We start from the raw sequence: 22724 nt of genomic DNA on the forward strand, positions 1-22724 counted from the left end.
CTGGAGCCTCCTGGCTCATCCCAGATTGTCTGACCTTGACCGTTTTAGCTCTATGCAAAACAGTTGAGTTCACTGGATTAGAGATAATGAAGTAGAAATTAGATACACATTTTTCACTTGCTTTTCCAGAGTTAATTTTCTTTTGAGTGAATGAAGAACTCATTTAGTAAAATAAATACAAAATTGTCATATATCTGCAATCCACCAGTGCCTCTAAATTGTGTTAACCCTACCTCAAGTCACAAGCAGTGAACTGATTGCTCCTCAACTTCACAGAATTCTAGCCTGTGTAGGCAAATGAACTTTGTAATAAGAGTAGGCACTAATAGGGTATATTTGTTATCTTTTTATCATCTTGCTAGGATTAATTTTTCCCTCCCCCTGGGTTAACATGGTTTTTTACATAACATCATTTCCATGTGCATTTTATTTATTAATAAATTTATTTATTTATTTATTTTTGGCTGTGTTGGGTCTTCATCGCTGCACGGGGGCTTTCTCTAGTTGCGGCGAGCGGGGGCTACTCTTCGTTGCGGTGAGCGGGCTTCTCATTGCGGTGGCTTCTCTTGTTGTGGAGCATGGGCTCTAGGCGCGCGGGCTTCAGCAGTTGTGGCGCACGGGCTTAGTTGCCCCAGGGCATGTGGGATCTTCCCGGGCCAGGGCTCAAACCTGTGTCCCCTGCATTGGCAGGCGGATTCTTAACCACTGCGCCACCAGGGAAGTCCTCCACATGCATTTTAAATTCAAATATGAGTTGGGTTTTTTTTTCAACCATCCTTTTTTTTCCATCTTGCTCTAGATTTTCTGCACACAGAGAATATATTCCAAATACAGGTGCAATATCTGCCTATGATATATATTCAAATGTGTATCATCTTTTCTGTTCATTTGATAGAATTACAACCTCCACCCTTTTCACAGTTTTCTAAAAAGGCCTAATTGTTGTACTATTAGATTTTAAAATAAACTGCCCAGTACATTATGTGATTCACTAAGTATACCAGATGGATCCAAAAGATACTGAGTCATATTGTTCAACCTGAACACACATATTGATAACATTATCTGCCAGCATTTTTTTTTTATCATTTGCAAATATTCTACCTGTTAATGCTTTAGAGATTTGGAAGTATGTCTTCTAATTTTCTTACTTCTTAGAATCCGTTTTAATTCATATCTATTAACTCCAATCAAGTATTGAAATAAATAGCTTGAAGGCTGCCAAGAAGACAACATAACTTTAACATACAAAGCATTTAAAGCATGTATATGAGAAGGAATTTTTTCATAGATAAGAGCTTCTAACTTGAGAGTGTTTCTGGTCAATAACGCCTTTGGCCTCGAAACAAAGCAGGCTTTGAGGGTTTTCTCCTTGATTTATTTCCATCTCTCAATGATCCAAAAATGATTAAAGAAGCAACTCCATTTCCCTCAAAAAAAAGTTGTTTTCTTACATTGTCCAAGAACCTGAGAGCTTTGACAAATTTAACTATAATTAAAGCAGAAAACCCTGGAAATAATACTAATCTCCATAACCCTGGTTGGAGACCAAGAGAGGGGCATAGATGTAGCAACAGTTAGAATTTTGAAATTAATGGGTCAAACCTTGTTGAAGATGAATGTCTGATTAGTGTTTCCCAGAGTGCCGTTGGGATCTGGCAATTAGCTAAATCAGTAAATGGAAAAGACACCCCTCGCACTTGGGGGCTTTTATTATCGGTTTGGTTGTTCCCATTAATTAAGTAAACAGTGAAATGCTAACTTGTCCACTGAATTTCCTCATGAGCCATGGGTATAGACTGAAGGTGAGCATTAAATAATAGGGTGAGCATTAGATAACATCTGAAGCTGCATCAAAGTTACCTGCCGTGGTGACTAAATATGTAAATTTCTGAGCCCCATCGGCCACCCTCTTCCCTGTGACGTCACTATAACTACGTGGCTCTGGTGATGCCGGGTTTCGGGAACCACCAACCCACCTGAGGGTCAGTGACCTGCCTGGGGCCCGTCACGTCGATCTGACCTTTTCAGTGAAGGATCATCCTCTTTATCACTTTTCTGTTTGTTCACTGTTTTCTGCTGCCTGTGCCATGACTGGTCGACCCTTTTGCTCTTTATGCCCCTGGTCGTGCTGATTTTAGGTCTTTTCTAAAGAGAAATCTGTACAAAATGGGAATTTTGAACTTACGGCAGAATTTGAAAGAATCCCTTCAGCCTTATTTGCTATATACCATGATGCAAACACATATCACATTCAACTATTGATAGCATCTGAATATTTATTATAAATTTTTTATCCTCATATTTATGTAATACACCTGGGAAAGCATTTCTATTGTGATCTCTGCGCAAACCTATGCAAATATGTTATTTTCACTCATTAACACCAAAATGGCAGCACTTTAAATAATATGTAAATGTGAAGTCTTGAGTCTTAAACGAGTTATAATGTGTCTTATGTAGTTAATTTCTATGTTCCATAGTTTGCTTGCTGGAAGCTTTTTTTTTTTTTACTATCTACAGTTTCAATCAGATGCATGTGATTTAATTTTATTTTGGGGTAGCTAATTTGCATCCTCAGAGAAACTGTTTCTCTTTTTCTTCATCCCTCCCTCCCTTCCTCCCTTCTTTTCTCCGAATCTGATTCTCAGACCAGATGCTCAGTGCGTTTGCTGTGCTCTGACTTGGAGTTTTGAGGCTGACAGCCAAAGCTCCCTGAGACCCAGGGCGAGACGCGAAATGAGCCCCCGTCACGTGGGTCTAACAACGGTTCCTACCGTCTGGGTTTATTTTCCTTCAGCTTCTTTTTCCTTCTGAAATATCACTGGAGAGAAAAAAAGACATAAAACATCTGATTTTGTTCTTCACTTCCTTTTCTTTTTCCAGCCACCTGTTCTCATTTTCTAATTAACCCCAACACAGCAACAAGAGCCAAGATTCTCATGGTTATATAAAAAGGTATAATAAAAGAAAAGCCATGTCTACTAGAATTTTGCCTAAGCTAAACTCGGCTTCATGGTTGAAGAAGGCGTTCTGTTCTCTCTTTGTCCAATTTGTAGGCGAAGCAATGGTGATTTGCGTTCTCACTCCTCTGCTACAAAAACAAATCAGGTGTTTTTGCGTGTATTGTGTGAGGAAGGCAAGGCTTCCTGTGAGCTCAGAGAAGTCTGGAGGTGGGGTTCGAACCCAGTACCTCTAGGACAGGGGCCCCCTCCGCACAGGCTGATGGCCTCTGAGCACCTGCTGTGAGACCTGATTCATTAGAGCCTGATGTGTGCGGGGTTCAGGGAGTTGATAAACGCCTGGAGAGTCTTCATGGCAAACGATTGACCAAGAGGAACAAAATCACGCTTCAACATCTGAAGGGACTTTTCACACCGCCTTGCTCTGAAAAGTATTTGAGACCAAATGGAGGGTGCTGAGAACTGACACGAAGGGGGCTTGTAAGGATGGGAAAGGAGGAGAGAAGGGAGAAAAACAGGCTGATAGGAAACGAGAGGGAGGAACTTGCTGTAAAATTTCAAAAGTCATCATTGGCCTGGTTAGATGTGGCCTAGAAACTGGAGCAGCCTTTCTCATATTCTTATGCCAGGGTGCCTTCTGCACGGAGACCCAGGCTGGTGCCAAAAGGACGTCTCCTCAGCTGTTTCCTCCTGAGCTGGACTCTCATTGCAGTGAAGCAGCAAAACGTAGCAAAGGCGACCAAGAGCCGGGAATTAGTGGGAGCAGAGAGAGAGGAGAAGACAGAACAGATTGGAGAACGGAAACTGGGCACCCAGTGCAGCAGTCCTTCACCCAACAAATCCTGAGTGTCTGCTGTGAACCAGGGCTGTGCTAGATCCTGGGGTCAGAGGGGTGAGCAGGACAGATGGGGTCGTGCCCTCGGGGGCTGATGGTCTCGTGAGGAAGGACAGACCATTAGCACAGGCCAGGCTGCTGCCAGCAGATGGGTGGTAGGTTCATTCCTGACAGCTGTTCATTCCCTCTTGATGAGAGACTTTCAAAGAGCCGCAGTATAAGGAAGACTTTTCTTCTCAGGATTAAGTTCAGAAAACTGAATGCGGCATTGCTACCAAGGGTCAAGTGCCCCATGTTAAGGGTTTTGAATTTTAGACAAAGGTGGACGGCTTGAAATCCATGTAGACCCAAACTCTTTTGCTTTTTGTATTTTAATTTATTTAACAGTCACCTTGTTCAGGGTCCCCAACCGTTTTGGCACCAGGGACCGGTTTCGTGGAAGACAGTTTTTCCTCGGACACGGGTAGGAGGTGGGGATGGTTCAGGCAGTAATGCGAGTGATGGGGAGCGATGGGAGCAGCAGATGAAGTTTCACTGGCTCACCTGCCGCTCGCCTCCTGCTGTATGGCCTGGTTCCTAACAGGCCGCTGACTGGTACTGGTCTGCGGCCCAGGGGTTGGGGACCCCTGACTTTGGTACTCCTTGCTTTAAGTCACAATTCTAAGCACACAAATATTCACATATTTAATCTTCATAACAGTCTTATGAGGGAGGTGCTATTATTGTGCCCACTTTATAGGGAAGGAAATTGGCTTGCTCAGGGTCTCACAGTGCTCTGGGCTCAGTGTTTGGGTTCTCCCCCAAATTCATATGTTGAAATCCTAACCCCCGAGGTGGTAGTATTAGGAGGTGGGGATTTAGAGAGGTGATTAGGTCATGAGGGTGGAACCCTCATCAATATGATTAGTGCCCTTATCAAAGAGGCCCCAGAGAGATCTCTCCACCCCTCCACCATGTGAGGACACAGTGAAAAGACATCTGTGAACCAAGACTCAGGCCTTCGCCGGACACCGAATCTGTGGGCACCTTGATCTTAGACTTCCAGCCTCCAGAACTGTAAGAAATGAATGTTTGATGTTTAAGCCCCTTGGTCTGTGGTATTTATGTTATAGTAGCCTGAACAGACTAAGACACACAGTGAGTGCTAACGGGCTATTCATGCATTCAACACTGGGTCTTCTAGTGATGAATTGAACACAAAGCCAAATGAGAGAAGGAGGGAGGGCTTGGGGTCAGACAAGAGACAGGTGCCTGGTCAGCAGGGCCCTGAAAGCCATGGTGAGAGGTGAGCTTTCACTCCAGGGCAGTGGGAGACCAGGGAGGTTTTGAGCCGTGGAGTGACATATTGGGTTTCCATTTAAAAAGGTTCCTCTGGCTGCTGTCAGAGGAGCAAGTGGATGGATAAATAAAAGGTGTAATAACAAGACAATGACTTGATGTGGGAAAAAAAAAAAAAATTAGGAAGCAAGCCCAGGCGTGTGTTTATGTGGTTTCCATGCTGTGCAGAGGACGAGTTCATCTTTGGGCTGCATTCCGAGCTGCCAACTCCTTGCCTTCTGGAGACCAGGTGACAGCAGGGAGGCGTCATGGAAAGGACTCCTGGCAGGCAGTTCTAATCCCAGCTCAGGGACGTACAGAGTGGGACGCCAGTGAGTGGCTTCACACAGTATCTGGGTCTCCATTTCTCTGCTTAAAAAACTGAGAGACTTGATTCTTTATCCCTGTTCATCTTTTTAAGTCTTAAAATATTTTATGGTCCTTAAAAACCGCGAGAAAGCTTAGACATCACATCCTTCCGGAAGGTGAAAACTTGGTCTGTCTTGTGCGAACCTGGCACACTTAGACATGTAATCAGTGTTTCGTGAGTGACTATTTAGGAGCAGGTAGACTTGAGGATGGCTGCTGGAAGGCTAGTTCCACGGCGCGCCCGGCTTCTGCTCACGTTGCTCCATCAGGAGTTCGTTTATAGCATCTGTCTGCCTCTCACTGCTTCTAGCATCTCTAGGGTGATGTGGGAGCAAGAGGGACCCTGGGGGCCATGGAGCTGTTTCAAGGGACAGGGATGTCGCGCCTGCAGCACGCACTTCCTGTGGCTGGAAGACACGGTCTCACAGAACTCCTGCAAGTGTTCAAACGTATATGGAGGCCGTGGAGATTAATAACATTTACATTCATCTAAAAGCATTTCTGAATTCATAGCCTCTTTTTGTCTTTGGGTCATGAGGGGCTATGTGAAATACTTTGACATGACAAAGGAATCATCTTCAAAACGTTGGGAGCTGCTCCTTCAAGGAGGGTAGGAGTGCTTTTACTTTACGTCAGAGGATAGTGTTCCTCTGGTTATACTCCTGAGAGTCCTGCAATATACTCCCATCCTCCAGGGGTGAAGAATGACTGTTGAGAGATTATTTAGACAAGACGTTAAAATCTAATCTTGCACTCAAGACTCGTCACAGCTGGGAATTTGACTCCTTCTTTAGCAGAAAAATGGTGATTGTGAGGATTACGCTGTTTATTTTTAGGGAGGACAGTATGAGAGGGATTCTTCTTCTTCTTCTTTTTTTTTAATAAGGCCGCACCGTGTGGCATGCAGGATACCAGGGATCGAACCTACGCCCCCTGCACTGGGAGCATGGAGCCTTAACCACTGGACCACCAGGGAAGTCCTTGTTTTTGCTTTTTAAGGATTCCTCCGAAGGCACTCGAAGAGCTGATATCAGTTCCTTCCTTCCTCCCTCTCTTTCTCCTCCTCTTCCTCCTTCCACCCTTTCCGTTTTGAGTAGGAAGGGAGAGCGTGTGGCTAGTTTTGCCTAGGAACTCAGAATCTTCTGTTAAATATTTAAGAGATCTGGTAATTCGGTCAAGTAATTTTCATCTGAATGAGGACAGGAAACCTCTGGACTGTATTTCCAGCCGCTCCAGAACTCTTGGGAGGACAAATCTATAAATGGCCTTGTGAGAGTTTTTGTGGTCAGAAAGTACCATGGATGTGCTGGTTATTCTTACTGTGTTTGATTAAATAAAACCACAGCCTTGTCTCATGAATCAAAGATTTCCCCTGCCGACAGTCACACACACATTTACACACTCACACATTCACACACTCATACACTCAAAATATTCACACACACACCCCCCCACCCCCCATCCATCCCGGGTCTGCAGCAACCCCAGAAGTGGCCACTAGGGGGAAGCAGAGGCTGCAGAACCGGGCGGTGGGGGGAGCGGAGCCTCGGGGGTGGAGGGAAGGCCTGGGGCAGGGACCTGGCTCCGAGGGTGGGAGGGGCGTCCGCGATCCCCAGCGTGCCCAGGCTGGTTCTGCTTTCTCTTCGGGTCTAGTATGTCGCCTTTTTTAACACCCGCTCTCACATGGTGCTTACCTTTTCTGTCCCCTTAATACCTGGCTCCCATATTTCCAGAGTGGCCATCTGGGCTGTGACCCCACCTACTGTCCCTTCCTGGCACATCCCTGGGACGGGGGACTGCGGGAGCCCACAGTTTTGGCCAGCTGGGTTTGTTTGGTGGCCCTGGGAGGGGAGGACGGGCAGTGGGTGACATGGCCACGCGGGAGAAGTGAGCTGATGAGAAAAGCTGAGAAGAGGGGCAGTGGCTGTCACAGGGTGGTCGGGGGCCCATCTCCCCCTCGCGCCCCCTGTTGTTTGATGTGGATAATGGACTTGTTTTCATTCTCGTGGAAAGTGTCATGCACACCGTAGTTTGGGGACAGATTCTTGGTTTCCCCTTTCCTCTGCATTGCCATTCCCGAATCCCTCCTGCATAGAAATTCTAGAGCTGCTACTGACCGCAAAAAACTAGGAACCAGAGGAGTTGGGGTTCCTTCGTCTTTGGGGCAAAAGGAGGGAAACTTGAAGTTGAATTTTGCAGAAATCCATGTGGAGGTCAAAACCGCCTTTTGTGTCTCTCGGAACTCATAACCCAGTCTTGATGGAGTTATTTGCTAGCCAAGTGTTCAGAAAATCAAATACCTGAAGCATTTCCAAGATGGCATTTTTACAAACATTTTTCCTGCCTCAGCTTCCTCAAGTGAAAAGCTTTTTTCTCTTTTGTGTGTGTGTGTGTGTGTGTGTGTTTCCATGACAAAAACTGCTTAGTTTAGGGTAGCCTGACTTATGAATTTTTTCCTTTATGGTTGTTACTTTTTGTGTCCTGTTTAAGAAATATTTGCCTACTCCCAGGTCATAAAAATATTCTTCTGTATTTTCTTCTAAAGGCTTGATAGTCTTTTAAACACTGTTTTCCTTAAGAGCAGTTTTAAGTTCACAGCACCATTAAGGGGAAGGTAGAGAGATCTCCCAAATACCCCCTGCTCCACACAGGCACAGCCAGCCCCCTAATCAACGTCCCCACCAGGATGGAGCATTTGTTACAGTCAGTGACCCTGCATGGACACGCCATCACCCAGAGTCTGTAGTTTACGTTAGGCTTCACTCTTGGTTTTATATTAAGACATTCCATGGGTTTGGACAAATGTATGATGACGTGTATCCACCATTATAGTGTCACACAGAATATTTCCACCGCCCTAAAAAATCCTCTGTGCTCCAGCTTGTTTTGCTTTTCAAATACAGATATGAAATCCACCTGGAACTGATTTTTAGGCATAATGTGAGGTAGTCAAAATTCTTTATTTTCCCATATGAATAACTACTAGGCCCGACCCCATTGCTTGAAAATGCCGTGCTTTCCCTACTCCACTACTGTGTTGTTTTTTTCATAAATCAGGTGACCCCAAAGTGTAGGGCTGTTTCTAGACTCCGTATTCTATTTTACTGGTCAGTTTTTCTACTGCTATATCAATATCCCACTTTCTTAATTACTATAGCTATATGATTAGTATTGAGAGCTGGTGAAACAGGTCCTCCCTGTTTGTTGTTCTTTTTTCAAAATTACCGTTGCTCTTTTTGGCCAAAATACTCAAATTTGATTTCTAGATTAAAACTGTCTTTTCCTCTCCAAGTTTTATGGGCATGATTCCTTGTGGCTTTCCTAAAAATAACACATGGGAGGCCAGTCATATGGTATAAGTTTAATTATGTTCTAAAATAATGAGATAGCGCTACAAGGGCAAAGCTTTCTAGGACACGGTAAGTCCGTGAGTCACACGTCTGTCCTGCCCGCCAGGGTCAGGGAAAGAATTTCCCGTTTTTGCTCTTTCCAAATTCCAGCTGTCTTTCAAGGGCTGCTCCAAAGCCGCACGTTCCCACCTGGATTACGTAACTCCCCTCACACTTGCCCAGCCGCCCTGCATGGCACAGATTTGGTGATGATGCAGTGTTACTCTCAGGAAAAGACGAGACGCCTCCCAGCCTCCCAGGACCTCCACCGTCCGGGCTGGACCACTTTCCACAGCATCTCCCGTTTCCCCCTCCCCCCGCGGTACCCAGCCTTCAGGTCCCCACAGGGCTCTGCCCCACGCACTCCGGGGACTTTCCATTTGGGTTTGATCTTTCTGCCTCTGCGCAGTTCTTCGCTTCTTGTTCCCACAGCCTTCCTTGTATGGGCTGATGCCTTGTGAACCCTTCAAGTCCTCCATCTGGGCATCCTTCCCTGGCCCCCAGACTACATCAGCTCCCCTTGTAATATGCTCCCCCTTCATGGCGTGCGTCGCAGCTCAAAATTATAAACCTAGTGGATGATTTGATCGACGCCTGACTCTTCCACTAGATTCTAAACTCCAATAAGGCGGGATCCAGGACTCATCCTTTTTCATCTCTGATATCTAGCCTAGTATTTGTCACATAGCAAGTGCTCCGTAATTCTTCTGTGAATGAATGCATGCGTGAATGAAACACTTTGGCCTCGTGGCCTACGTTACTCTTCACAGCACCCTGCGTGCAGATGCTCTATAAATATCTTTCTGATTCATCTTACCTTGTTCTATAGGACATTTTAATAACGAATTCTGTGTAGTTTGTAAGAGTAGCTTGCCACATTCTGAACTGAGAGGCCTGGCCGTTGCAGGCAGAGTCAGGGTGATTCTTCAGGCCCTGTACTTGGTTTGATAGGGGTGGTAGTGGTAATCAAATATGACTTAGAAGTGTCCCCCACCTGCCATACCTGTCTTGCTTTCCATATCTCAAGTCTACCTTTTGGAAACCCCTGGGAATTCATGTCACTTCACCTTGCTCAGTGGCAAAGCAGGGCAGCCAGGAGGGCTTCGTTGGCAGTTGGCCTAGATGAGTGAGAGCTAACATCTGGTCCATCATGGAAAATTCCTGTAGTTACAGAGCTGGAAAATAGACTATCATTCCATTAATAAAGGGACCAGAATTAGTTCTTGTTCTCTGTGCCTCATGTGCTAGTCATTGATGAATGATAATCCTGTCTTTATAGTCTCAAGCAGTCAGAGGGGAAGATAAAAAGTATGCTCCCTGGTCACCATCAGCAGCGCTGCATTGGAGGGAGGGGGCAGGCTGTGGTGGTCGAGTCCCATCCTGTCCTGATAGGGACATCTGTAATTTGCATATTTAGTGGGGAGAGGCAACAGCTAGAGATGCCGCTTCTGATACAGCCTCTGCCCCCCTTTTCTGTACGACCAAGGGAGAACCACTAATTGGATTCTGCCTCCAAAATGGGAACACTGACCTTTTCTCAAATCCACCAAACTGGAGTGTAATAGGGTTAATGTCATAGAGGTAAATGACACTTAGGTTCTTAGGGGAAAAAACAGTGTATACTTTTATCAGGAGGACCTTCCTGTGGTCCTTAGAAGCATGGTTTTAATGGATATAAATAAGGAATTAAGACCAGTTATTAACCACATTGCAGTGGAGGTCCTCAGTTGCCTTCCGGGGCTGGGGCAGGTGGAACAGCGGGATCTGAGGGTGGGGTGAGCCAGGGGGCGCAGGGAAGCACGACCACAGGGATGTCTGAGTGTGTGTGTGTGGGGGGCGGGGAGTGGGTTATGATTCAGGGTGGAAAGACACTGAAGACAAATTAGGTTACATCCCAGTCTTGATTTCAGTGTGTTTATATTGGGCATTTTGAGTTTAAAGCTAATTAAATCGATGCATCATCTTTTATGAAATACCAAAAGGATTTGGTAAACACCAATTAGGCTAGAGGACGTTTACATCATTTAACACTAGGCAATTGGCCACCTGCAACATGTAAGGTGATTCATTAATTTCAAGTAAATTTAATGCATGTAATTAAATGGCAAGACTCTGAGGGTTTCTGTGGCTGGCTCTGCCTTCCGCCCAGCGCAATGCACTTCTTCACACTTACTTACATTCAGGGTGTCCACCGGGATGTTCTCTAAGACCCTATCCTCCTACGTGAATGCCAGAGGAGCACCAGCGAGTTGTTACACTGGATGCGTGCCTGCTTCCTCCACCCTCACCGGCACCCTGTGCTCTGCCCCCCAGGGGGCCTGGGTGGTTCCTTCCTGTGTTCCACCTCTTGATCCAACCTGATTGGGTCAGAATGAGCCCCAGGCGTTCAATCGATGGCCTGGCATGAAAGTCCTGTATCTCAGGGATGATGGTGGTTGAGTCGTTCATATTCTTGCACAGGAATTTCAACTGAAGAAATGGCCAGAATCAGGCAATTGCAAGTAGAATCTTAGTTGAAAGGTTCTCAGAGAGAAGGCAGTGTGCAAAATCACGAAGCACTACAGGTCATGAATAAGTAAAAGCCATGAAGTCAGGGAGTCAGGCTGGAAGAAAGGGAGAGTTGTTAGTTGGAAGCAGCTGATGGAGAGTTGAAACTCTCTAACAGCAGAGAATAATCTAGATAATCCAATCACTGGAGCTATATTGGGTTATTACAATTTCTGAACTGAAATGTAAGACTCAGCCGACCATTTCCATGATGTCTGTCTATGACATGTGTATCCCAACAGTAACAACCCCTACCCCGCCCCCCCCCAAAAAAAAAAAACTTAAGGAAGCAGAAGAGAGTATCTTTCCTTGCATGCCAAGGAATCTAACACACAACATGTATCTGAGGTTTATGTAACTTTTTTCTTTCAGTTTTATTGAGATATAATCGACATACATCACCACAAAAATTTAAGGTGGATAGCATAATGACTTGACTTATGTATATTGTGAAATGGTACCTACAATAAGTTTAGTTAACATCAATCATCTCGCATAGATACAACGAAAAAAAAAAGAAAAGGAAAAAATTTTTTTCTTGTGATGAGAATTTTATGATATATTCTCTTAGCAACTTTCAAATATATATTTGAAACTTTCAAATGACAACTATAGTCATTGTACTGTACATTAAATCCTCAGTACTCATTTATCTTATAACTGGAAGTTTGTACCTTTTGGCCACCTTCATCCAATTCCTTTTTTTTTTTTTAATTAATTAATTTATTTATTTATGGCTGTGTTGGGTCTTCGTTTCTGTGCGAGGGCTTTCTCTAGTTGCGGCAAGTGGGGGCCACTCTTCATCGCGGTGCATGGGCCTCTCGCTATCGCGGCCTCTCTTGTTGCGGAGCACAGGCTCCAGACGCGCAGGCTCAGTAATTGTGGCTCACGGGCCTAGTTGCTCCGCGGCATGTGAGATCTTCCCAGACCAGGGCTCGAACCCGTGTCCCCTGCATCAGCAGGCAGATTCTCAACCACTGCGCCACCAGGGAAGCCCCCATCCAATTCCTTCACCCCCCATCTCCCACCTCTGGTAATCACAGGTCTGATCTCTTCTTCTATGAGTTTGAGTTTTTTGTTTTTTGTTTTCTTTTAGATTCCACATATAAGTGAGATCATATGGTATTTTTCTTTCTCTGCCTGACTTATCTCACTTAGCATAATGTCCTCAAGGTCTAGCCATGTTGTCACAACGGCAGGATTTCCTTCCTTTTTAATGGCTGAATAGTATTCCAGCGTGTGTGTGTGTGTGTGTGTGTGTGTGTGTGTGTGTGTGTACCTCACAACCTCTTTATCCATTATCTGTTGATGCACCCTTAGGTTGTTTCCATGTCTTGGCTGTCATGAATGATGCTGCAGTGAGCATGGGGGTGCAGACATCTCTTCAAGATACTGATTTCATTTCCTTTGGATATGTACCCAGAAGCAGAATTGCTGGATCATATGGTAGTCCCACTTTTTATTTTTGGAGGGACCTCCATACTGTTTTCCATAGTGGCTGCACTAATATATAATCCCACCAACAGTGCACCAGGGCCCCCTTTTCTCCACATCCTCGCCAACATTTATCTCTTGTTTTTTTGATGATAGGATTCTCACAGGCATGAGGTGATACCGCATTGTGGCTTTGATTTGCATTTCCCTAATGACTAGTGATGTTGAGCATCTTTTCATGTAGCTGTTGACCACTTGAATATCTTCTTTGGAAAAAATGTCTGTTCAGCTCCTTTGCCCATATTTCAATTGGATTACTTGTTTTTCTGTTACTGAGTTGTATAAGTTCTTTATATATTTTGGATATTAACCCTTTTCAGATATATGATCTGCAAATGTTTTCACCCATTCTATAGGTTTCCTTTTCATTTTTGAAATTTTCATTTTTCATTCCTTTTGTTGTGCAGAAGCTTTTTAGTTTGATGTAGTCCCACTTGTTTATTTTTAATTTTGTTGCTTGTGCTTTAGGTGTCATAGCCAAAAACTTGTTGCCAGGACCCTTGTCAAGGAACTTTTTTCCCTATGTTTCCTTTTAGGAATTATATGGTTTCAGGTCTTACATCTAAGTCTTTAATCCATTTTGAGTTAATTTTTGTGAGTGGTGTGAGATAGGGGTCTAGTTTCATTCTTTTATATGTGAATGTCCAATTTTTCCAGCACCATTTATTGAAGAGACCGTCTTTTCTCCATTGAGTATTCTTGGCTCCCTTGTCAAATATTAGTTGACCGTATATACATGGGTTTATTTCTGGGCTCTCTATTCTGTTCCGTTGGTCTATATGTCTGTTTTTATGCCAGTACCATATGGTTTTGATTACTTGTAGTGTTTATAAACAGCTTGAAATCGAGAAGTGTGTTGCCTCCCACTTTATTCTCCTTTCTCAGGACTGCTTTGGCTATTCAGGGTCTTTTGTGGCGCCATATATAACGTTTTGTTTTGCTTTGATTCTCTAAATGCTCTGAGTGGCTTTTACCCTCATCTTCATCCTTCTCTTTCTCTGTTCCAGCTTGTTGCAACTCTTTTTCGTCCCACATCCTCACCGTAGATAGATATTCCTGACCCAGAGCAAAGTGGTAATGAGGGCAGTTAAGGTTATACCAGCCTTGCAAGTCACCAAAGGGATACTCCAGACACAGCATCATGCAGACTGCCTTTGACTTTTTAGTCAATTTATCTTCGTAATGGATGTGGACCATTTTTAAAGTCTTTATTGAATTTGTTGCAATACTGCTTCTGGTTTTTTTTTTTTATGTTTTGGCTTTTTGGCCGTGAGACATGTGGGATCTTATCTCCCCGACCAGGGATGGAACCCGCACCCCCTGCTCTGGAAGGCAAAGTCCTAACCACTGGCCCTCCAGGGGAGTCCCCATGGATGGACGAGGGGAAGACGATTTAGCTCAGATACTAAGTCACAGCTAAATTTAGAGTCGACTTTCTTCTCTTTCTCTCTCTCTCTAAGAAATCAGCTTACTCTTATCCTTAGATTCTTCCTTCCTCCACCCAAAGATTGAAAAGTAGCTTCACACTAGGGACTTTTTAGAGTTAACACAGATCTGGTTTGGCTAAGATACTCTTTCCAGGAGCAAACATGGACCTTTTGAACTTTTTTTGTTTGTCCACACACTTAACGCTATTTGTTGGTCGTAGCCAGAGCTCCCTGAGGATCAGGGAGTGCAAGTGTATATCCTCCCTCTTTTCAATTTAGCCTTGCCCTTGCGTGGAAGTAATTGCTTCTTTGTTTTAGCGATAGAACCTCCCTGAGTTGTAGCTGGCCATATGGCTACCCGGTTGAAAACTATATTTCATAGTCGCCTGTGTGGTAGGTGTGCCCACATGATTCAGTTTCCCGCCATAAAATGTGAGCAGAGTGATATTCACAGGGTCTATGGCAATTCCTCAAAAGGAAATGACCTGCCCTCCCTTTTCTCTTTGGCGTCCTTCCAGCCCCAGATGGGATCTTGGTTAATAGGCTCCACCCCTGCAGTTGAGGGCAGAGTAATGAGAGGGAAGGGAGTGGACTCTTGAGAGAACCTGGTGGAGCAGGACCACCTACTCGCAGGAGAACCTCTGGGCTGTTACAGGAGAGAGCAGGCAGCATCTCTTCCCGTGTCAGCTCTTCTATGTTTGAGTTTCTCTGTTACAACTGCCCAGTCTATAACCCAGCCAGTACACAGTGGTGGACACTAAGTGCTCAGGAACCTCACTGAGTGATGAATAGGTGTTATGTCACTTGATCTTCTAGCAACCACCCCTAAATAGATACTACTTGCCCATTTTACAGATGTGCAAACAGACTTAGAGAGGCAGGGTGACTTGCCCAAGATCACATGGCTGTAAGTGGTAGAAGGAACTTGGACTCGGCTGTGAAGTGCTTCAAAACACGTATCCTTAATTGCTGTGCCCTCGCGTCTCTTGATATTACTGTTCACTCTTTTCCTAAGAGAATATTCGAAGTATTCTTCTCTGCCAATTTAAAGTTTCACTATGTTACACATCGCGACTCTGGGCTCTACTGCTTCTCTGCTTGGTTTGGTGTAGATTGCTCATTTTATTCTGCTGTTTTTGGGGGGTGGGGGTGGGAGCGAGGATCATCCTTTAGTTTTGAATAAATTCATGTTGCCTCATTCATTAGATTGTAAATCCCTCAGGGGATAGTGCTAGTGACACATGCTGAGTAAATGACAGTTACACGTCTAAAGAGAAAAGATATGTCTGGTCTTCCAGAATGATGCAGTATTCTCTTGGGTGATGTTTTCCTCACGGGTGTATAAGTTCTGTTGTTAATCAATCAATCCTGGTGAAAACCAGCCCCCATTTAAAATACATTTTTATGGCAGAATATTTGAATAGAGGAAACATTGGAAGAGATGATTTTGAATAAGGAATGATGCCCATTCTACTTATTGTTCTAAATACAAGCAGGTGGGATTTTAAATTTTCATAATGGCACTTCAGCCAGATGTTAGATTCATGATCATTCTGCCACGTGTGAGTTCGTGTGAAGTTTGCTGCATGATTAAAGAAAGTTCAAAATAATAGTGCTTCAAATAAGATGTATTATTTTTTTTTTCTAACATGAAAAAGCCTGGAGGTGGGCAGCTGAGGACTGGTATGGTGGCTTCTTGGTCACTGGATGCTCAAACTCCTTCTAACTTTTTCCTCCCAAATCCCTGAAAATGGTTTCCATTCTAAAGGTTCCCTCCTGGTTACCAAGAGCCCTGGTAGAGACAACCGTTGTTTCAGAGTTGCAGGCTGTAGGATGGGGAGGGGGCAAAGGGCCTTTACCTTCCTTTTCCCTCTTAAAGACCTCTTCCAGAATTTTCACTAAATGAACCTCCACCTCACTGGTCAGAACCTAGCTCTACCTAGTTCCAGAGCTGCCCAAGTAAAATCAAGGTTTTGTCTTGTTTTTAAGGAAGAAGGAGAAGAGTCAATGTTGGGTAGACTGCCTGCCTTCTAATTAGAAAATCCCCACCATTCTAGATCAGGGGTGGCGAACTGTGGTCCATGGGCCGAATCTGGCCTGCAGCCTGGTTTTTAAATTTATTTTTATTTCTTATTTTTAATAGCTCATTTCAGGTTACCACAGCAGAGCTGAGTATTTGTTACAGAGATTGTAGAGCCCACAAACCTAAAATACTTCCTGTCTGGTCCTCATTAGAAAAAGTGTGCCAACCCCTGTTCTTCTAAATCATGGGGGATGGATTCTGAGGAATGAATGGTTTCATTCCTTGGGATGCCATTCCAGGAGCAGCATGGAGCTTAATATGAATTCAGTAATAATCTGTTCTTCTCCAGCCCCAAGTGAAGTTATATCCATTAAGCATATGTTTGCCTGCAAGTACCGTAAAACCTGACTAATGGCAGATGAAACAAAAAGAAGTGTATTTATCTTGGATACAAAGAAGTCCAGAAGTACGTGGTCCAGGATTGGTACAGATGCTGAATGATGCTTTCCAAATGGGTTCTTTTTTTTTTCTCCCCAACCATGCTGAGAATGCTGTCTTCCATCTCATGCTTATTGTAAGACGGCTACAGCGCCTAAAGGTGTAATGTCTGCATCCTGCATAGGAAGAAAGGGAAGGTGCCAAAGGGGGCATGAGTCCATCCCCTTCCGAAAACTTTCCCAGGGTCCTCATTGGCCAGGACTATGTCTCATGACCACCGCTAGCAGCAGAGGATGCTGGGATGATGAGAATAGAAATTGGGCGCATCACTGGGGCAGACACATGGAGATTGTGTTGGAAAGGGAGACGTGGAGACGAGAGTGGTGTGTGCTGTGTAGGGCCCCCCGCAACTAATGTGGGTCCCTCTAGAGATATTACCTTTGCTAGAGTCTCTCCTTTCCTACCTGCCTTTACCTGTCACAGTTCCCGAAATTAATTAATTAATTAAGATTAATTAATTAATCTTGTTCTTTTCACCTCCCTTTCGTATTCTCGGCTAGGTGAGAAACCTGGAAGTGAGCCTGAAGAGGCGAAGCTGCAGATCGCCAGCAAACAGATCGTGCAGAATGCCATCCTGCGGGCTGTGCAGCAGGTCTCCCGGGAAAGTCGGCAGAGGGAAGCCAGGGCTGGCGACACCCCCCAGGGCAGCTTCCGGCCGGGCGCGGGGGAATTAACCCAGAAGCATGAAAAGAAGTAACACGGTGGATGGGGCTCTTGTCACACGCTTGGTTTCCAGCCTTTTTTTAGTATAGGATGCGTTGCCAAAAATGTTGCCAGTAAAGCAGACCAAAGTGTCATCGACACCTAGCAGTAGGATGAATTCACACTAGGCCTTGGCCGAGAAGCACTGTTCTGAAAAAGTGCATTAGATGATTCTGTTTATATTAATGCAGTGCCTCTGAAACGTAGTCGGGCCAAACACGACACTGTCATTGCAAAAGTAGTTTTGCAGCACAATTCATTTCTAAAAAAAAAGTTCTTTTTTTTTTTTTTTTTAAAATGATTCCCTCTTGTTAATTTACTTTGGCCTTGTATGCATTCTGTCTGTGACCTTAACCAGCAGTTCTTTCTGCTGAAACACCGAGTGCTGTGCTGTGATCTTTAATATTTAAACAAGACGTGCTGGAAAGGTAAAGGAATGGTGTTACAGTCCTCCTCAAATATGGAATTGAAGGCTTTACTAAAAGTGGGTTCAGGTCCAAGATCATATTAAGCAAAGGCAAATTCTAAGTCCCTCAGGATCTTCCCAAGGCATGTATTTATATATATGTTTTTTTTAAAAAGGAGGAACCCAGCTCTTCCAGAACTCAGTCTCAGTTCTCTCAATTGTTTGATAGTTAATGTTTCCTCTCTGTGCAGAAATCCTTGGGAAATATTATGGATTTCTTTTTCCATTTCAAGATGAAAATAAGACAGGTGTATCTAAATGCATGAGTCGCCAATGTCGGCAGCCCCTTGAAGAGCAGCTGGAGTTGTAGATTCCATCCTGGAGATATCCTAGGGTCAGCTTATGGGGTGCAGGGTCCTTGGAAGGAGCTCTGGGGACTTATAAATGCTGTGTTGCCACCAGACTGTGCATTTGCACTAGTACCTTGCTAAGAGGAACTTTTCTTTTCCCATCCACAAATTAGATTTTTTTTTTGAGATTCTGAAAATCATACATATCAGGAATGAATGACACATAAAATGGGAAAATCATTTCCTCAACTGAAACGTGAAAATCCAGTGGGATCAACAAAGCGACCATGCTGTGAAAGCAGTGATGGGAACATATGTGTGTGAATGAATAAAGCCATCTCTGTTGCAACAGAATGACTTCCGCTCCACTCCCATGTGGGTACCGCACAGCTCTCTGTGTCCTTAGAGTCCCATTTCCTGGGTTTCCCAACAGTTACTGAGTTGATGCTGCTGGGAACATATGAAGAATTTGACCTTTGTTAGAAACTTTTGGGCTTCAGAGTATCAATGTCTACATTTGATAGTTTTTTAAAAGGCAAAAGTATCAACATATGAAGTGTGACTGATATTAAGACATACTTCTAAAATTCCAATATGTTACACTTTCCAGAATGGATACTATTGAGAAATAAATGAAAACAATCTCTTATCAGTTCTGTTAGACTGTCTCACACCATGTACAGATGGAATAAATTCACAGGGAGAATGTCTGTGGGAGGGAGCAGAGGGGTTAACGTTTAAATATGGTTTATTCATAATTTTCTTTAAGTAGTGCTCATGACAATTGAAGAATGAGTTTAAGTTGACCTGAAGTCATATAATGGATGTGATATAATTGTACAGCCTAGATAATAGGAATGAAGGTATTAAGGGAAATTATTCAGGTGTATCCACAAATAACAAAATAAACCCAATGCTTGTAGTTTGCAAGTGATCTGGCACTCTGTTTACTGAGATGTCTGGATATAACCAGCCTTGGATTTTGCTGCCGTGTGTCAGAAACACATAAACACGTTCTCTTTCCTCTCTGGTGTGTCTGTGCTACTACGTTGGGGATCTTGGAGAATATCTGATTAACCTCTGTATCTAAATGTTATTTATAAATAAAATATATCCAGCTTTGAAATATGTTGTCATTTATAGCCAAGTTTTCTTTGCCCTACTCTTCGGCTCCTTTCACGTGGGGCCACGAGGCATCCCAAGGCTGTTCCAAACCTCTAGATCTCGTGACCCTGAAAGCACTTCTTAATAGGCCTTCACTGTCACTGCCTGAGGACAGCTGTGGGATGGGGGTTCCTGAGGCTTGAGCAGAAAAGGGTGTGTGCTAAGAAGTGGCCTTTTGATCTCAGGAAGTAAAGGTAAGTAGATGGGGGAAAGCTGAGTGTCTTTCATGATCTTGTGAGATGGAAAGTCTCCAGCAAGGAACAGAGATATTGATAAGTTCTTGGAAGGAGAAAAGAAAGTTAATCAATCCCTGCACTCGACAGGTAGGTGCCGCCTTGGCAGAATTCTAAGAAAACTCAGCCATAAAAATAAATGCATCTGTTAAACTCCTCCTTATATCTGTCTTGGTATAAAGTTACGGGGTTTTGAAGGGGCCGACAGAACTTCATTCGGCGTAGGATCAAGGTGGGCTTCCCCTTGGTTATTACACGAACCAGCACAGAGCTTTTGGTTTTAGGAATTAGTGGGAGCATGTATTTCATGCCCTTTACCTTCCTGGCTTAACAGATAGTAAAATGCACGTGGGCTTCCCAGCTCTGCGTGTTCAGCTGTTTGTCTTGGGCTTTGCCTGTCCCTGGGGTGGAACTGGAGACAAATTATTTTCTGCTGCTTTGTTTTTCTGTAGTCACCCACCCAGCGTGAAGAGTGTTGTGAAAAGAACTCACCGCTTCATCCTTGTTTCTCTTTCTTCTCTTTTAGCTGCTTAGTCTTCCTTTATGGTGTGGTTTCAGGTTACAAATAAATGAATCAACATTTAAAGATAATCACTGAACTTATGCCATTCAGGCTATATTCAAGGTTTAAGGTCTCTATAAAAAAAACTACAAAAAGGAGGGAATTTTACATTTATCCACAGTAACAACTCTTCTAAGTAAAATACAGTAGAGAATAAAATCTCTGAAAAGTCTGGTAACTAGTTCAGCAACTCTAGTACCCAAACTGGTAAAGAAACTAAATACTCCAGTTTGAGTAATTTGTCAAGTTTATGTAAAGAGAAAGTAGAAAATACAATAATAATATCAGCTCTCTTGAGTGTGAGAAAGTTTTCTGAAATATATGACTACCTATTAACTCACGTATCTCATTGTCACAACTTCACAATTAAGGTGTAGCCGGGAAGATTTTATTCTCCTTTTGCAGAGAAAGTCACACTGAATCTCAGAGAGGGTAAGTATGAAAAGTGAGTACTATTGGGTGGAAGAATACACGCATCAACATCACTGATCTTTGTGGGCATATGCATTAGCTAAGGGAGCTTAAGAATATAAATTCCAGGGATATCTACGTTAAGATGGAACGAACTGCCTTACAGAATCAGAAATGTAACACATAGTAAAGGGCCAGCAAAAATCATCATCAGGAGAAAAAGCTCAATGCCATCGCCCTTGAAAAGTGGCAGCAAAGAAAAGAAACGGGAGACTCCAGAAGTAACAAAATAGAAAATCACAACAGAGCATGTGAAGTTGCTTCTCTTCCCTTTAGGCCTCAGCAGCCGCAGAATCCTGACCCAGATGTGGAGAAAGGTGAATGAGGAAGTGACATTACTGTTTGTCTTCTGGCTACAGTGTAGGGGAAATGACCATTGGGAAGAAATAGGCGAAATAGGAAAAAGGACTCCTTTCAGAAAGAAGTGACCACCTGGTCTTACAGAAATGAAAAAAGACAGAAAAGAAAAGAAAGAAAATACATGTTAAAAAATCCCCTCATTGGGGGGTGGAATGAATTGGGAGGTTGGGATTGACATATATAAACTATTGATACTATGTATAAAATAGATAACTAACGAGAACCTACTGTATAGCTCAGGGAACTCTACTCAGTGCTCTTGTGGTGACCTAAATGAGAAGGAAATCCAAAAACAGAGGTGATATATGTATATGTATAACTGACTCACTTTGCTGTACAGCAGAAACTAACACAATATTGTAAAGCAACTATACTCCAATAAAAATTAACTTAAAAAACAAAAAATAAGAAATCCCCTCATATCCTAGGAAAATGGATACAAATGCTCAACAGCAATATTTCCAAGAATAAAAGAAAAATTCTTGAAAATTCTGGGCTGAGACCTAGTCCCTTACAAAGGTAAAACTTTAGGCTGGCGTCAGACTACTTCATAGCAGCGTGTGACAACCTAACATAAGGGAGAAAGGCTACAGAGTAGCTCTGAAGGAAGGAAAGTGTGAAGGAAGGGTATTATTCCCAGCCAAGATGTCACTCAAGAACAAAGGCAAGCATAAAAAAAAAAAAAAAAAATTGTACTCAAGGGCCCTTCTGGGAAAAACTGCTTGGCTGGGAACTTCAGCCAACTAAAAAGATAAATCATAATAAAGAATCTAGGTGTAGGGAAGCTTCAGTAGAAGGACTGGTGAGGAGCAGTGCTTTCACTTAAATATCAAGTGAACCTGATATAATTGCAAAAATTGGGCAAAAGAAAAGTGTATTGTTCTATCTTCACAGTATAGAAATATAACTTACAAAAATCAGGAGATGGGGCGAGGGAAATATTGTGCTAATGACTTCATCTGTTAGAGGAAGAGAATTTATCTGATCTTAAGTTGAATGATCTAGTTTAAAAAACCCCAAGGATTCCAATCTCTTAATTGATTTCATAATTTCTCTCCTTAACCCTTGAGGAATGTATTAGAAAATAACATGATAAAGATTTATTTAAGGTGTAGCAATTCCTTTAGTTTCCATTCAGTTTCTTTTTCTTTCATTAAATTAAAAATGAACTGTTATATATATAAATTCCCTTGGTACCACACATGACAACTATTCGCTCATTCTTCCGTTGAAACTGATCACAAGACTCTTGCAACTCTTGCAGCTGTGAAGACCCAGACTGACCTTCCCTTGGGAAAAGTAATTCTGTTGATTATTACGCCTAGGCCACAGATGGTCCATGGTCTAAGTAATAAGAGAAGAAAAGAATAGCTTTATTTACATACTGCTTTTATTTTTTTACTTTTCTATTTTTTAAATTGTTTTTCTTTTTTTAAATTGAAGTATAGTTGATTTACAATGTTGTGTTAGTTCCAGGTGTACAGAACAGTGATTCATTTATACACATATATATGTATATATTCTTTTTCAGATTCTTTTCCCTTACAGCCTATTACAAAGTATTGAGTTCCCTGTGCTATACAGTAGGTCCTTGTTGATCATCTATTCTATATA

At 43.1% G+C, this 22724-nt stretch overlaps 1 protein-coding gene across 2 annotated transcripts in view; it reads left to right on the top strand.

Annotated features, from left to right (window-relative positions):
• The window catches only part of AKAIN1 (A-kinase anchor inhibitor 1), a 77982-nt gene extending 58536 nt beyond the window's left edge, over positions 1-19446 (top strand). The window contains exons 1-2 of one of the 2 annotated variants that reach the window (XM_068563453.1): positions 12764-12866; positions 17363-19446. In XM_068563453.1, the coding sequence (XP_068419554.1) occupies positions 12764-12866; positions 17363-17559 (300 nt within the window). In that variant the 3' untranslated portion in view covers positions 17560-19446. Of the gene's footprint in view, positions 1-12763; positions 12867-17362 lie in introns of those variants that run through there. The other variant, XR_011076319.1, reaches the window with a different exon arrangement.
• Positions 19447-22724: the final 3278 nt, after the last annotated feature.

The sequence above is a fragment of the Eschrichtius robustus genome, chromosome 14 (assembly GCF_028021215.1).
Source record: "Eschrichtius robustus isolate mEscRob2 chromosome 14, mEscRob2.pri, whole genome shotgun sequence".
Classification (NCBI taxonomy): domain Eukaryota; kingdom Metazoa; phylum Chordata; class Mammalia; order Artiodactyla; family Eschrichtiidae; genus Eschrichtius; species Eschrichtius robustus.